The sequence below is a fragment of the Phyllobates terribilis genome, unplaced genomic scaffold (genome assembly GCF_046119375.1).
Source record: "Phyllobates terribilis strain yellow unplaced genomic scaffold, ASM4611937v1 Scaffold_5__5_contigs__length_657084704, whole genome shotgun sequence".
Taxonomy (NCBI): Eukaryota; Metazoa; Chordata; class Amphibia; order Anura; family Dendrobatidae; genus Phyllobates; species Phyllobates terribilis.
In genome coordinates, this window is record NW_027362765.1 from 610,235,965 (window position 1) to 610,251,331 (window position 15,367).

The 15,367-nt window shown below is 42.1% G+C and overlaps 1 protein-coding gene across 2 annotated transcripts in view; it reads right to left on the reverse strand.

Moving 5' to 3' along the window:
* Nucleotides 1-15,367, reverse strand: part of KAT6B (lysine acetyltransferase 6B) — a 218,649-nt gene that overhangs the window by 22,960 nt on the left and 180,322 nt on the right. For both annotated transcript variants that reach the window (XM_073686072.1, XM_073686073.1), the window contains exons 15-16: nucleotides 8,014-8,286; nucleotides 5,811-6,060 (exon numbers count right to left, since the gene is read on the reverse strand). In XM_073686072.1, the coding sequence (XP_073542173.1) occupies nucleotides 5,811-6,060; nucleotides 8,014-8,286 (523 nt within the window). The remainder of the gene's footprint in view (nucleotides 1-5,810; nucleotides 6,061-8,013; nucleotides 8,287-15,367) is intronic.

A 15,367-nucleotide genomic window follows, 5' to 3' on the forward strand; every position in this document is an offset into this window, starting at 1 on the left:
AAATCATAATGGTTGTCAGCTTTATAGTTTTTGAAGGCATAGCCATGTGAATACTTTATTTTTTATATCCCCAAAGTTCCCTTTTAAGTTAGTATGCTTCTACTTATAAGGATTCCTCCAAAGTAAAAAGTTTGTTTTCTGGAAAGTGTGTGGCTCAAAATAGTAGGATGGGTTTAAGAAAGCTCCTAGTCCTACCATGTAAGAACATGTTTCCACATTTACCAATTTCTTCAGAATTGAATCCTTTCAACAAACTCTAATATGAAAATACTCCAGACTCAGGCCAACCAGACCTCTAAGGGATCTCCCATTATTTAAAACTAGCTATTGAACCCGTTCTATGCCCGGGTGGAGAGCATTTTTATTGGTATATGGTCTCCCATGCTGCCCCCATCCTGGTATTTGTGCTCCCCAATCCTGTTCACCTATCCTGTTATATGCTGCCCTCATCCCTATCCTGGTATGCATGGCACCCCTCATCCTGGTATGCATGGCACCCCTCATTCCAAAACTGGTATATATGGCACCGCTCATCCCAATCCTGGTATGAATGGCAGCCCATCTCTCTTCGTGGTATGCATGGCATGGCCCCCTCATGCCAAATTTTGTATACATGGCACCCCTCATCCAAATCCTGGTATGTATGGCACCCCTCATCCCCCAATCCTGGTATGTATGGTACCCAATCCCTCACCCTGGTATGCATGGCTTCCTCATCCCCCAATCCTGGTATGCATGGCACCTAATCCCCCAATCCTGGTATGCATGGCACCCCATCCCTCATCCTGGTATGCATGGTACCCCACATTCCTATCCTGGTATGCATGGTACCCCTCATCCCTATTCTGGTATGTATGGTACCTAATCCCTCAACCTGGTATGCATGGTACCCCGCATCCCTATTCTGGTATGCATGGTACCCCTCATCCCTCATCCTGGTACGCATGGCTCCCTTATACCCAATCCTGGTATGCATGGCCCCCTCACCACCCAATCCTGGTATGCATGGGCCCCTCACCCCCCAATCCTGGTATGCATGGGCCCCTCACCCCCCAATCCTGGTATGCAGGGGCCCCTCACCCCCCAATCCTGGTATGCAGGGGCCCCTCACCCCCTAATCCTTGTATGTGTGGCCCCCTCATCCCCCAATCCTGGTATGTGTGGCCCCCTCATCCCCCAATCCTGGTATGCGTGGCACTCCTCACCCCCCAATCCTGGTACGCATGGCACCCCTCACCCACCAATCCTGGTATGTGTGGCCCCCTCGCCCTCTAATCCTCGTGCGTATGGCACCCCTCATCCCTACTCGCTGCACACATACAAAAAAATACACACTTATACTCACCTTTCTTCCCTGTGCTCCAGCGATGTGTCCCGTTCCGCTGGAGGCCGGGGAAGGAGTGTGGCACCGGAGTACGCGTGTGTCCATACCGCGCTGTCCGGCGCCATTTTGCTGAAGACACACTGCAAATGTGTCTTAAGTAAAATGGCGCTATGCGCCGATTCCGACGCCTCACGCCTGTCCGGTCTCTGGCGAGATGTGAGGCGCTGCAGCAACGCTCCTCCCGGTCAGGTAAGTATGCAAGTATGGCGCCGAAGATCACGGTATGCGTTCAGTGTCTACGCATACAGCAATTTCCGGCGCCATACACACTCCTCTTACCTAAAACGGCTCCATGCTTTCTTCTGTCTGGAGCCAGACTGTGCAGGCATGTTGCGCTTAAGCAGTCTATAAAGGCTTCAGACAGCGGGACGCATCTCTGGTTATATAGGGTGGGCCATTTATATAGATACACCTAAATTAAATGGGAATGGTTGGTGATATCAACTTCCTGTTTGTGGCACATTAGTATGTGGGAGGGGGAAAACTTTTCCAGATGGATGGTGACCATGGTGGCCATTTTGAAGTCGGCCATTTTGGATCCAACTTTTTTTTTTTTCAATGGGAAGAGGGTCATGTGACACATCAAACTTATTGAGAATTACATAAGAAAAACAATGGTGTGCTTGGTTTTAACGTAACTTTATTCTTTCATCTCCAACACAGACAGTGGAAAGAGCGGTGGTGGATTGGTTTATCCACTCACTACCGTCTGTGCAAAGGTGGATAGCCCAAAGAGATCCCTAGAATGCAGATGACCTTGTGAGCATTGTGGGAAGATACTTGGCTGTGTAGAGCTCCCTGAGCAATCAAGAGAGCATGAGGTCACCTTTCTGAGATACCCAAAATAGGGGGTCTAAGTCTATGTCTGGGGGGGGGCACACAAAGACCCAGGAAGGATTAGAGCTGGTTTCAATGAGTACATCTCGTACAATTGTCTGTTGGAGGTGTCAGGCCCTGGGTCATATAGAAGGCCATTGTCCTATGGTTCAAGAACCGATGGATTTCTCCGTAGGCCGATGCTTCTCTTTTTGCACATTCCGTGTGCAGTACCGTAACTTACCTTGATGAGGGATCTCAGCTGTGCCAGTTGACGGTGAATGGTGTGACTGTGATTGGACTCCTGGACTCCAGGAGTTTGGTGACCCTATTAACTGTCACAGTTCTGCATCTGCTAATCCCTGGAAGGAGTTGGGGGTGGGAAGTATCCATGGAGAGAATAAGAACTATCCCATGGCTCAGTTGGACATAAGCGCAGGTTGTGGTTTCGTGTCCCACTAAGTGTGAATTATCAAGGACTTAACGCATGCTATTGCTATCGGACGAGATTTTTCTTTGTTCTAGGATTTACGGGCTAAAGCCCATAAGTAGAACCCAGTAGTTCGGTATGCCGCCACACACGGTCACATGATGTAACTAGTGAAAATCCTTTCACTGGACTGGCTAGAGAGAGGAGGATGAGGAAGCATCCCCTGAATATTCTTGACTTGGAGGAATCCCAGGACAACTTCGGGACTACCCAGTTCAGGGACTTAACAGTGAAGGTACTCTGGAAAATGTAAGGATGTTAATTGGTGCTCCCCAGGAGTCGATAATCGTTTTTCACAATTGGCAGGGCATAATGATCGAGTTAATGTTGTGTTGAGGGACCAAAGTGAGGAGCGGATAAGGACCCACTCGAAATTCCTTGCTTGTTGGCACAGTAGGAAGCCAACATTGCAGGTGTCAAAGTGGCAGAAATTTTGTCGTCTTTGTAAAAACAGCACGAGTGGAAATTGGTACACCAGAATAGGGACATGTTCTCGAAGTTACCAGTTCTCATTTGTGGCATCAGGCATGAAAGACTTACTGAGCCTCACGCTCGGGTCAATGTAAAGCCCTATAGGATCCCTAAAGCCCACTGGGAGGTAGTCTCGGTGGATACAATACAGAGCTGGCCTCGCCCCCTCACAAAAAAAACAGGTAAGAACATTCCTGGGAACTATGGTTTACAACAGGAGGTTTGACCCCAATTTTGCCAAAATGGCAGCACCTGTAACAGATTTCCAAAAGGACACAAAATCAGTTATGGATAAGTGGTTTACAGAGGCTGAGGGGGCATTTCAAAAGTTTAAAAGGGCCCTCTGTATGCAACAAGTGTTGGTAGTGCCGAATTTCTCCAGAGCATTCATAGTCCAGAGAGAAACACTGGATGTCGCGCTAGAAGCTGTCATGTCTCAGATCAATGGGGAGTATAGACTCGGGAAAGTGCATGGAAATGCAGACTCTCGGTCAAGGGTACACTGTTTATGGGTAGATGGTGCCCAACCCAAGCTTTGGGCAGGGAGGTAGTTGTCACCGAGGTGGTTGGCCTCAGTATTGTAAAATATGCATTAGTAACACTAGGTTATTGAGAAGGTTAATTTAACTGGATTTTGGGACTAGGATTTAGGCGCAATCAAAAGAGTCTGGGAAAAAAATGTCATTCCCATAATCCAGGCCGGGGCTTACAGGCCTAATAACAAGCAGTTGGGTTAGCTCAGCAGTATGGAGTTGTGCTGAGGCTGAAACAGAGGTGTGTATGTCTGCTGAACGCATTTAAACTGTTTGAGCTATTACTGCCTATAATACGGAGATTGGAAAGGCTGCTACATTTACTTTATTTCACTGCGCCTAAAAAAGGACTGTTCGTATTATGCATTTGTACAGGAAAAAAGTGGTTTTCGTTTGGAGCAGTAAAGTTTATGATGGGAAAAAAAACATTATGCTGTTTTGATATAAAACCCTGAGTCTCTGCGTATCCAAATGGCTACCGGAGTGCTGAAACCCTACAAAGTATACAGTTCAGTTAGTTTCTCTAAGCGTGGAATATTACTGCACACTCCCTGCGTCAGTGGAACAAATATGTAGTGAGGCTTCTCGGCCACTCCTAATAATTTTCTTTACTCTGTTTAAAGACTTTGTGAAAAACCTATAGAAGGGAATGCCTTTTTCAGTCAAATTTGAGACCTGAGCATCTAGGGATTTTCTTGTGACATTCTCATATTTTGTGCTGCTGTAATGGATGTAAGGGAAGTGATGATCTAGACTGCTAATCAGTTCTCTATTAGTCCTGTTAGCAGCCCAAGGCTTCCTCCCTACAATATTCTTAATCATTAGAGTGCAAAGATGCTGTACAAAAAGGACTGAAGAAACCCTGGGGAAGATGCTTCAGGAAAACAACGGCCAGAGTTTTCGCTTGGAAAACTCGGTAGTCCGGTCAGCATCTTAAAGATGTCGTGTGCACATACCCTTACATGCAGTTTTCCATTAAACTGCCAGTAATGATATCTCCATGTAAATTCTGCTACAGTAACATTCATTAAAACCATAAAAATATCAAAATTTACAGTGCAATGGCTAAAGCTTCAGCAACATTTTATATATACAGCCCACCTGCAATCACTTGCATTGTACAGTATCGTATCCTATGAGGATTTTCATTATCGCAAAACTGTAACATACAAATATATTGTGGACGTGAAGATAACACATTATTTAGAAGTGAAGTTGATCTATATATCTTTAATTCTCCAACTTCAATCCTGCATACCAAACTTTTGCCGTAAAATGAAAAGATTGGGTTCAATTTAGCAAAACAAAAGCAACCAATGATTTCTCTATGCTAGTCTAAGGGGTAACATTTCTGCTTGTGGAGAGCATCAAACTGGCATAGACTAATAGGCCATGTAATGTTCCTTTTGTAAATTAAATATGCAAACTGTCTCCTCAGAGAGGAAGAGGACTTGAACTATAGTGCCACTTATTGGAAGTAACAATCCTAAAGTCAATATCGACCCTTTAATGCACCTTGTCCCATGAATTAGGATGAAAGCAAAACCAGACACGTTTTTTTGGGTGTTTGCCTATCATGAGTTTAAAGCAGGAGGTCTGATTTCACTGGATTAGAGTCCTTTGATGGGTTTATAAAGGGTAACGTCTCTCCTTGTGGAGAGTACCAAGCCAGCGTATGAACCTTAGACACCCGTCCAAAGCCTCTCATCCAGCCAAATCAGACAACTTGGTTAGCATTGATGAGGGGCAAACACGGTGAAACATGTGTCTGCAAATGGAGTGTCTGATTTGGTTTTGTATCTTTGACATGAGACAAGACTCGTTAAAGGGCAAGTATTGACTTTTAGGATTGCTACTTCCAATAGGTGACACTAGAGTTCAAGTCCTATCTGCATATTCCATAGGCTAGGATATTTAAAAAAAAATCCACCTTCATTAAGGGGTCTAGCTAGAGACAGAATATTTTAACACTATATTAAGTCATTAAAAAATGTTAATGCACAGCCCACGTTTATATGGTTATTTATCTTGGTGACATAATAATAAAACAATTTAAAATAAAATTACACTTGGAAACTAATAAACATCTTGGTCACACTCTATACAACTGACATACTTGAATGATTCTCTTCTTCTCTCCTGCATGGTGACTCTTCTGTTCTGACAGCTGCATGTTCACCCTCAATGCCTCTTCTGACATCACTACTTTGGTCCATATCGTTTGCCTGTTGCTCAGTGCGGTCTTGGTCAGAATTCTCAAATGGCTCATTTAGGACTTCAGTGGTCTCAGAGATTGTTTCTGTGGTGACACTGCTGTTCAGTCTCCGGCGTTTTCGTCCACGCCTTCTCCTTATTGTAAAGGCCTTCTGTCAATGCAACAATTTTTTTTTTTTAATATTAAGCTAAACTCCTTCATGGCAGGCCATCTTACCATCTCTTGTTGCCTTTAGACAATATTCATTTAATTCATCTATTAATATCCATGCTTAAAGCAAGTGTGAATAAAGCCTAGAGATGTCAAGATTGAGCTTAGAAATATAAAAGTATGGCTTTGTAAACATACTATGGATATTAGTTAGGCTCCATAACCAAGTCCATTCTCTGCAGATTTCACCGCAAATACACAAAGAATCCACACTAAAAAACAATTGTGTTACATGAGGATTTGAACACAGATTTTGGTGTGAATTACATAGAGTGCAAAATGAAATCTAGGGTAAAACTGCAACAAAATTGACTTGTGGCAGACTACAAAATATGCAGCATGTTCTCAAATCCATTCAGATTTGTTCCTACCACACGTGGATTGGGTTCGTATAAGGCCTTCAACATGTTGTGTGCTGAAAACTGCTGCATGCTTTCAGTGCTAAATATTTGCAACATGTGAATTTAGCCTAATATTATTTAACTAATGGTATGTTTTTAAGTTTTAAAATTGCCACGAGTACATTATTATTCTAGGTTCTATATATCTCAATCACGTTTCCATTGCATGTTAATAGTATGTACACTTGTAAGGGTATGGAAAGGATGCCTAGTTCTGTCTCTGGGTATTTATGATGAACGGATACCATTATGGGCTAAAACAATACTCCATGAAAATCTGAATGACATATTGCTATTATTTTGTTTAACCGGGCTGGACCTACGCCAAATATACACTGATCTGCCATTTTGACAAGTGAAAGTTGATTATATGTGCTAATTATGCAAACTGGTGCCGGATCTTCACTATGAGTGCAGTATAAGGGGTTAACTGTAGAAGTGACTCAAGAGGAATGTGCGGCATATTGTCGCATGGAACGTAAGAGACTGGCAGTGAGTCACTTCTGAAGAAGAGAAAAAAGGAATTCTCCCGCCAATATTAGTAGTGGTGCTAGAGAAGAGAAGTTGCGATACTTGCTCCTTAGGAAATAGAGGCAGCTGTAGGCCAAAGTTGTGCTGAAGTACAGTTAATAGACCCTGCCATAATCCAAGCAGAGAGATATCACATTGATGATGTTATAGACAGAAGGCCGGAGTTCCCCACACAAAGAAGTGGTTTGATTACAAACAAGGGACAAAGAGCTGGAAGAAAAGCAGTGGTGGCTCTAGATAGTGGACCTTAAACTGGTGTGAGATGGAAGCCCAGGACAGGACAGTCCTGAAACTCGATGATAGGTAGGCGAGGGCCTATTGGGAATGTCGAGAGAGGTCAGTGGAGAGAGAAGGCCTGTGTCGTTTGTGAGCCTCTATGAGACCGTGGAAGAGCGCTGTGACAATGTGCTACAAAGTACAGGTGCTAGAGCCCCAGAGCACATCAGACCACAGAGTGGAAGAAGACTTATGTCTTATTCTGACGTTCAGGTTTTGAAGTGTGATCAAGTGATGCAGCTTCATTTAGGAGATCACGACTCACTCATGAAAATTAAATAATCAAACACTGGGATAAAATGTAAAGTCCAACTAACTGCATGGATATTTTCAAACTGTATTTAAATGATCATAAAAATACTTAAAAATCTAATATTTTACTTCAATGAAGTCCTCCATCAATATCAACTCCTCTTTCACTAGTCAAGTTCTCTACCTCAAAGCTTCTGTTATACGAGGGTATAACATAACTATACCAATAACAGGTTTAAAAAAATAATGATGCACTAACATTTCTGTACCTTGCAACACAAGTCCTTTCTCTAGCTCGCTCACCACTTGCTACGCCTCTTAGGTGGGTAGATTTTTGTAATAAGTAACTTTTAGAACAATGAACACTGCAAAAAAATATGTATACAATCAGAAAGAAACTATACACAAAGTGTGCATTTTCTGCAATCTGTTACCTTGCTTTTAATTATGACTGCCTGGTGTGTCGTCAGTATTGTAGTGTTGGATTGAGGATGTTGTTCTTCGTCTTCTTCCTCACTGCTCACTTTACTTTTCTCTGCGAGTTGGACCTCAACAGAGGCTAATGAGATAGGATCTGTAGTAACCGAACATGTAGAAGCAGCAGCATCCTCCTTGGATGGTGACCAGTTTGGTTTTGTTTGCGTGGAGTTAAAGTGCTGGTGGTGGTGTTTGCTCTGTTCACAGTCTGCTTGTTCTGGAAGTTCCATCTGTTGAAGTAACAAAAAAAACACATTGTATAATACACATTCAATGAAACTGAACTATAAGTAAAGAAGCATTTTTTCATACTGTTTTACTAAAAACTACATCCCTTTTCCCAAATGCAAGAGCTATCATCTAGTTGATATCACAAGTTGTTAGTACAAGCTTGTAAATACAAAAAGTGAACACATACAGTGGTTCTTGAAAGTTTTTGAACCCTTCAAATTTATGTAGAAACATGGAAAATTCTGATTTAAAACTACATCAAATTTTCAATGAAGTAATAAAATTAGATCAGAATCTAATCAAACAATTCAATCACAAGTCTCTGAATGGCAATAGTTTGAACTTTTCAGAGTAGAAGATAATTTTAAGGTGAAATTAGAGTCTGGTGTTTTCAATCAATGGGATGACAATAAGGGGTGAGTGGGAGACCGGTTTCATTTAAAGAAGGGATCTATGAAAGGTTGTACTTCTTTAATCTTCACCATGTTTGAGGAAGATTTCTGAATAGATGATGATGCTCATCAGGCTACAAAAGTTTACAAAACCATCTCTAAACAGAGTTTGGACTCCATCAACGCACAGTCAGAGAGATTGTGTACAAATGAAAGAAAACTCAGGATCATTATTATATTCCTCATGAGTGGTCAACCTAAAAGTATCACTCTAAGAGCAATGCATATAACACTCTGCAAGATCACAATGCAACCCAAGGTAACCTTTAAGAAACTAAAGGTCTCTCTCACATTAGCTAATGCTAAGGCTGTGTGCCCACGATGCGTTTTCAAGCGTTTACGCTGCGGAATTTCCGCAGCGTAAACGCTTGGGAAACGCTTGGTAAACCTTCCCCCATGGTCTCCAATACAATTCCGCACTTTCAATGCCCATGCTGCGGATTTTTCCGCAGCTTTATGCTGCGCTCAAAAATACGCAGCATGTCCATTAATTTTGCGGACATGCAGCGTAATCGCCGCCATTGACTTGCATTAGAACGCGCCAATTCCGCAAGACTGCATCTGTACTTGCGTAATTGGCGCGTTCTAATGTGTGGATGGTACCCGGGTGTAGAGGACAGGAGACTCTCCTCCAGACTCGGGTACCATAGAAACTGTAAAAAAAAAGAATAAAATAAAAAATAAAGTTTATACTCACCTTCTGATGTCCTCCTGGTGTTTTGTCCACGCCGTCCGGTCTCTTGCAATGCTCGTGCTGTTGTGAAGGACCTGCCATGACGTCACTGAGTCATGTGACCCATCACATGACTCAATGACGTCACCGCAGGTCCTTCACAACAGCGCGAGCATTGCAAGAGACCGGACGCAGCAGAGATGACACCAGGAAGACACCAGAAGGTGACTATAATCTTTTTATTTTTTACCATTCTTATTCTTTTTTTTTAACTATTACTTGGTCACACTATATAAATCCATGCCTGTTGCATGGATTTATATAGTGTGACCAACTTGTCAAGCACTTTTCCAAGTGATGCTCAAAATCGCTTGGAAAACTGCTTGAAAAAACGCATGCGAAAACGCATGTAAAAAAGCTTCTCTCTGGCAGAATAAACGCATGTAAATCTGCATGCGTTTTTTTCCGCCAGAGAGAGGCTAAAACGCTCTGCATCAAATCTGCTACGTGGGCACATAGCCTGATGCTCATGAGTCCACTATCAGGAGTATACTGAACAACAATGATCTGCATGGTAGGATTGTAAGAAGAAAGCCATTGCTCTACAACACGAACATTGCCATCCATCTGCAGTTTGCTAAAGATCAACAGGACAAACCAGAAGGCTAATAGTACAATGTTTTGTGGACGGATGAGATCAAGATAGAGTTTATTGGTTTAACCCCTTAGTGACTGAGCCAATTTTGACCTTAATGACCAGGCCAAATTTTTGACATTTGATCAGTGTCACTTTATGTTGTAATAACTCTGGAACGCTTCAACGGATCCCACTGACTCTGAGTTGTGCAATTTCCCCTGAGTACTCAGATACACCATATGTGGGGTAAAGGTACTCAGTACTTTGGGCACACAGCAGGGTTCAGAAGGGAAGGAGCACCGTTTGACTTTTTGAATGCAAAAATGGCTGGAATCGAGAGCGGATGCCATGTCGCATTTGAAGAGCCCCTGATGTGCCTAAACAGTGGAAACCCTTCACAAGTTACCCTATTTTGGAAACTAGACCCATCAAGGATTTTATTCAGGGAAATAGTGAGCATTTTTAACCCACAGGTACTACACAGAATTAGTTAACATTTGATAATTTCACAATTTGCGATTTTCACAATGAATAATAGGAGAAAAAAACAAAACATAATTTGTTATGCATTTTCTCCCGAACGCAATGATACCCCATATATGGTCAAAAACTTCTGTTTGGGCACATGGCAGGGCTAGGAAAGGAAAGAGCGCTATTTGCCTGGAATAGATTGTGAATGTCATGTCACATTTGGAGAGCCCCTGACATGCGAAAACAGCAGAAACCCCCCACAAGTGACCCCATATTGGAAACTAGACCCCTCAAGGAATTCATCTAGGGGTGTACTGGGCATTTTTAACCTACAGGTGTTTCACAAAACTTTCTAACTTCTAGATGTGAGAACAAAAACATTTCTTTTTTTTTCCACTAAAATACTGTTTTAGCACCAAATTTCTAATTTACACAAGGGGTAATAGGAGAAAATGGACCCTATAATTTGTTAGGCAATTTTTACCTAACACAGTGATACCCCATATGTGGTTGTACACTGCTTTTTGAGCATACGGCATGGATCAGATGGGAAGGAGCGGTAGGACTTGGCTTTTAGAACGTTGATTTGGTTTGTATAGATCGTGAGCTCCACTAGCCGAGCCCCTGAGGTGCTCGAACAGCAGAAACCCGCCAGGTGGCCTCATATTGGAAAATTCACTGCCTAAGTAATTCATCCAGGGGTGTAGTGAGTATTTTGAACTCATAGGTGTCTCACAGAATTTCATAACATTGAGACGTGGAAATATTACATTTTTGTGGTAAAAATGTAATTTTTGCATTTGATGCAATTTTTTTTTTTTTTAGGTACACAAGGGTTAATAGGTGAAACTGGAACCCATAATTTATTGCGCAATTTCTCCCCAACGTAGTGATACCCCATATGTTGTCAGAAACTTCTGTTTGGCCACACGTCAGGGCTGAGAAGGAAGGAGCGCTATTTGGCTTTTGGAGCACAGATTTTGGTAGAATAGTTTGTGGGCGACATTTGCGGAGCCCCGAAGGTGCCAGAACAGCAGAAGAACCCCAAAAGTGACCCCACTGTAGAAATTACATCTCTCAGTGAATTCATCTACGGCTGCAGTAACTATTTTGTAACATCCATGACAGTCTGAATTGCGGTTTTGGAGAATTTACATAGAAACTTTGACTTAAGCGCTCAGCGTAGAACACAAGAATTGTTTTTGCATCGTCATATTCTGAGAGCTGTAACTTTTTCATTTTTTTGCTGAATGAGCTATATTACAGCTTGTTTTTTGTGGGATGGTTAGGCGTTTTCATTTGTACAATTTTTGTACATACGACTTTTTTGTGAGTCAGTATGATGAAAAAGCGACATTTTTGGCGTTTTTTTTTTTTTTTTTACGGTGTTCGCCATACGGAATAAATAACGTGCCAGTTTTATAGAGCGGGTCGTTCCGTATGCGGCGATAGCAATTATGTGTACTTTTTTGTTTATTTTTATTTGATCACAAATGCTACGTTTTGTGTACCGAAACGGATTTGTGTGCGGTTTTTTTTTTACATATTTTGATTAACTTCTTTTCACCAAGTCCCACTATGGGACCTGTATAATTTTTACTTTCATTGCTGGTCTCGTACACTGCAGTACTTGTGTACTGCAGTGCATGAGACTGTCAATGTCTCACTGACTGAGCCTGTGAGATCCAGCTTATAACCAGGTAACCAGGGCTGTGGAGTCGGTAAGCCAAACCTGCGACTCCGACTCCTCAATTTCCCGTACACCGACTCCGACTCCACGACTCCGACTCCCACATATATTGCTTATATTTAAGTGAAAAATTTATTGTAGTACAATGTGAAAATCAGACATTTAATCATTTTTATGATACAATAATCAAGATATTTAGATAGAACATAATATATATTTATTGGAATACAACTTTAGAACACAAAAAACTGTAATAAATTGTAAATATGTAACACACTATGTAATATTGATTACATATATAAATATATATACATATATACACACACACATATACATATATATATATAACACTATGTAATAAACTATGTAAGTGGCAAAAAAACAGTTTTCAACAAAAACATACTAAATAACATTTGTGCAGTCTATGAATTTGTTCTAAGAAATAGAATTGCCTCCATCAGATCCTCCTTCATAAATGACCTCAAATCTGACCTAATAATTTTAAGGTTAGAGAACAACCTCTCTACACTAACTTGGGTTGGAGGCCAAGCCGTAACCACATGGACAACATCTCTAACAATTTCCGGGTATAAAGGAATTGCCTCATGCACAGTCAGTTTTGATGAACGGTTGAATTTTTCTATTTCTTTGAGAGCAAGTGAATCATTTTGCTGAAATATGGTCAATCTGCTTGCTATAGGAGACGGAGTGAAATCTTTTTCCTTGCGGCAACGCTTTGCCTGCTCCATGTCCTCCAAATACTTGTCAAAGTCAAACTCCTCATCTGATGAGGATGAAGATATGGCAGCAGTAGCACTGTAAGGACCCAAGTCCTCCTGCGCCTGGCAGTCCTCCTGTAGGCCACTCATCCTAACTGCTACCTCAGTCAGAGCTTCTTTTCCTTTAGTAAGCTGTTGATCATCAAGCAGTATATGATGACTTGGGTCCACATAAACAGCTGCCAGAAAAATTGTATTTTCCAATAGCTGTGTCTCTCTCCGTTTCATTGAAGCAGAAATGCCATCTGCGATTAAACCTCCTCTTTGGGACAGGCAAAATAGCAAGTTCTTCCACTCCCTTATGAAAATGCCAGGAGTTAAATCCTCAGCTTGTAATTTTTTAGTCACGGTAAATGGGTGATTAAGCAATTCCTTCAATTCAGCCACCTGTGTCCATTGACCTTCATTTAGGCTACATGCCCACGATGCAGAAATGCTCCGGATTTTTCCTGAGCGTTTCTGCATCTCCCTGGCAGAAAAAAACACATGCGGATTGTACATGCGGATTGTACATGCGTTTTTCCTGCCAGGGACAAGCGGATGTGAAGCGTTCTTCACATGCATTTCCACATGCGGGTTGTCAAGCGCTTTCCAAGTGATTTTAGCATCACTTGGAAAGTGCTTGACAACTTGGTCACACTATATAAATCCATGCAAATGGCATGGATTTATATAGTGTGACCCGAGAGAGTGGTAAAAAATAAAAAAATAAATCTATACTTGCCTTCTGATGGCCCCCGGAGTCTTGCTTCGCTCCGTCCTGGCTTGCCGACAGCTCGCGGTACACTACACTGAAGGACCTGCCGTCACATGACTAAATGATGTCAACGCAGGTCCTTCAGTCCACCACGAGCTGCCGGCAAGTGAAGACAAGGACACCGGGGGCCATCAGAAGGTAAATATTTTATTTTTTATTTTATTCTTTTTTTTTTACAGGTTCTATGGTACCTGGGTCCGGAGGAGAGTCTCCTTTCCTCCACACCCGGGTACCATCCGCACATTGAAACGCTTGGATTCCACATCTACAGATGCAGTGATGCGTAATCCATGCGTTTCAATGCAAGTCAATGGCGGCGAAAAAGCAGCACTTCCGCAAAATAATTGGTAGTGCTGCGTTTTTTTCCGCAATGATAATCCGCAGCGGAAATTTCCGCAGCATGTGCACAGCACATGCGGATTATCATTGGGGAACATGGCAGGCCTTCTACTATGCGTTTTTAAGCATTTCTGCAGCATTTTTGCCGCTGCGGAAACGCTTAAAAAATGCATCGTGGGCACACAGCCTTAGGGTTACCTGAGGGTTCGCCATATCTATAAGAAACGGTTTTAGTTCAAGCAATCGCTCAAACATTAAATAAGTGCTGCCCAACCGAGTGGCTCGATCGCCAATTGCCCCTTTCCCAGCAAGTCTCTTCAAGATGGAATCAATTTTAGGGGTTCTGGCGGCAATAACCAATTTCCTCACTTTTCCAATCAGATTTCCAGCAGGTCCCTCTTGCAGACTATCTCTTATTGCCGGCTGCAGCGTGTGCACAACACAGCACATGTGATGAATAGGAAAGTGTTTTGAAGCCGCTTCAACAAGATCATCTATTTCTAAAGTATAATTTTGCTGTTCTTCTGTTGTAATATCTGTTTGTTCCTCAGTTACATGAACAGCACTGTGACCTTCCATCTCAAACATACTGAATCCTACATGTTCTTCTAGCTGTTGTTCATTCCTCTCATTCATCAGTGTAATTGTACTTATCATGTTTGAAGCATTGTCCGTTACAATAGCAAGAACCTGTTCTTTTTTGAGTTGGTAATCTTGCAGAACTTTTTCCACTAAGGCCTGGAGAATCTGGCTGGTGTGATGAGCTTTAGGATCTTTACTGCCAATGTCTTGGTAACAATTTCTTTGTTGTCACAAACAGATCGAACATTGATGGCAAAATAGTTCACTCTGTGAAATGTGCAGGCCTCCATTTTAAGAAACATGAAGCGTCTTTTGAGAGTCTTTTTAAGATCTTCCTTTTGTTTAAGGGCTTCTTCAATGCTGGCCTCGCTGGCTACGGCCATGATTCACACACAGCGGTTTTGCGGATCCGTTTTTTGCAGTGACTCTGGGCATCCCAGCAAAGTCAATGGGTTTCAAGATATGACATTCAGACACATTGTTTTGTGAGGATCCGTTTTTGGGCTCAAAAACGGATCCTCACAAAGAATGAGCATGTCAGTTTGTTCGGCGTTTTCCTAATCGGCTTTTGCTATTGAAAACATTGTCTATGAGCTCAAAAACCTTTCAGGTGATGCGGTTTTTTAAAAAGCTGATCTGCTTTTGCAGCTGAAAAACGTATCCTCAAAAAACGCAGCAAAAACGCTGTGTGTGAATGTAG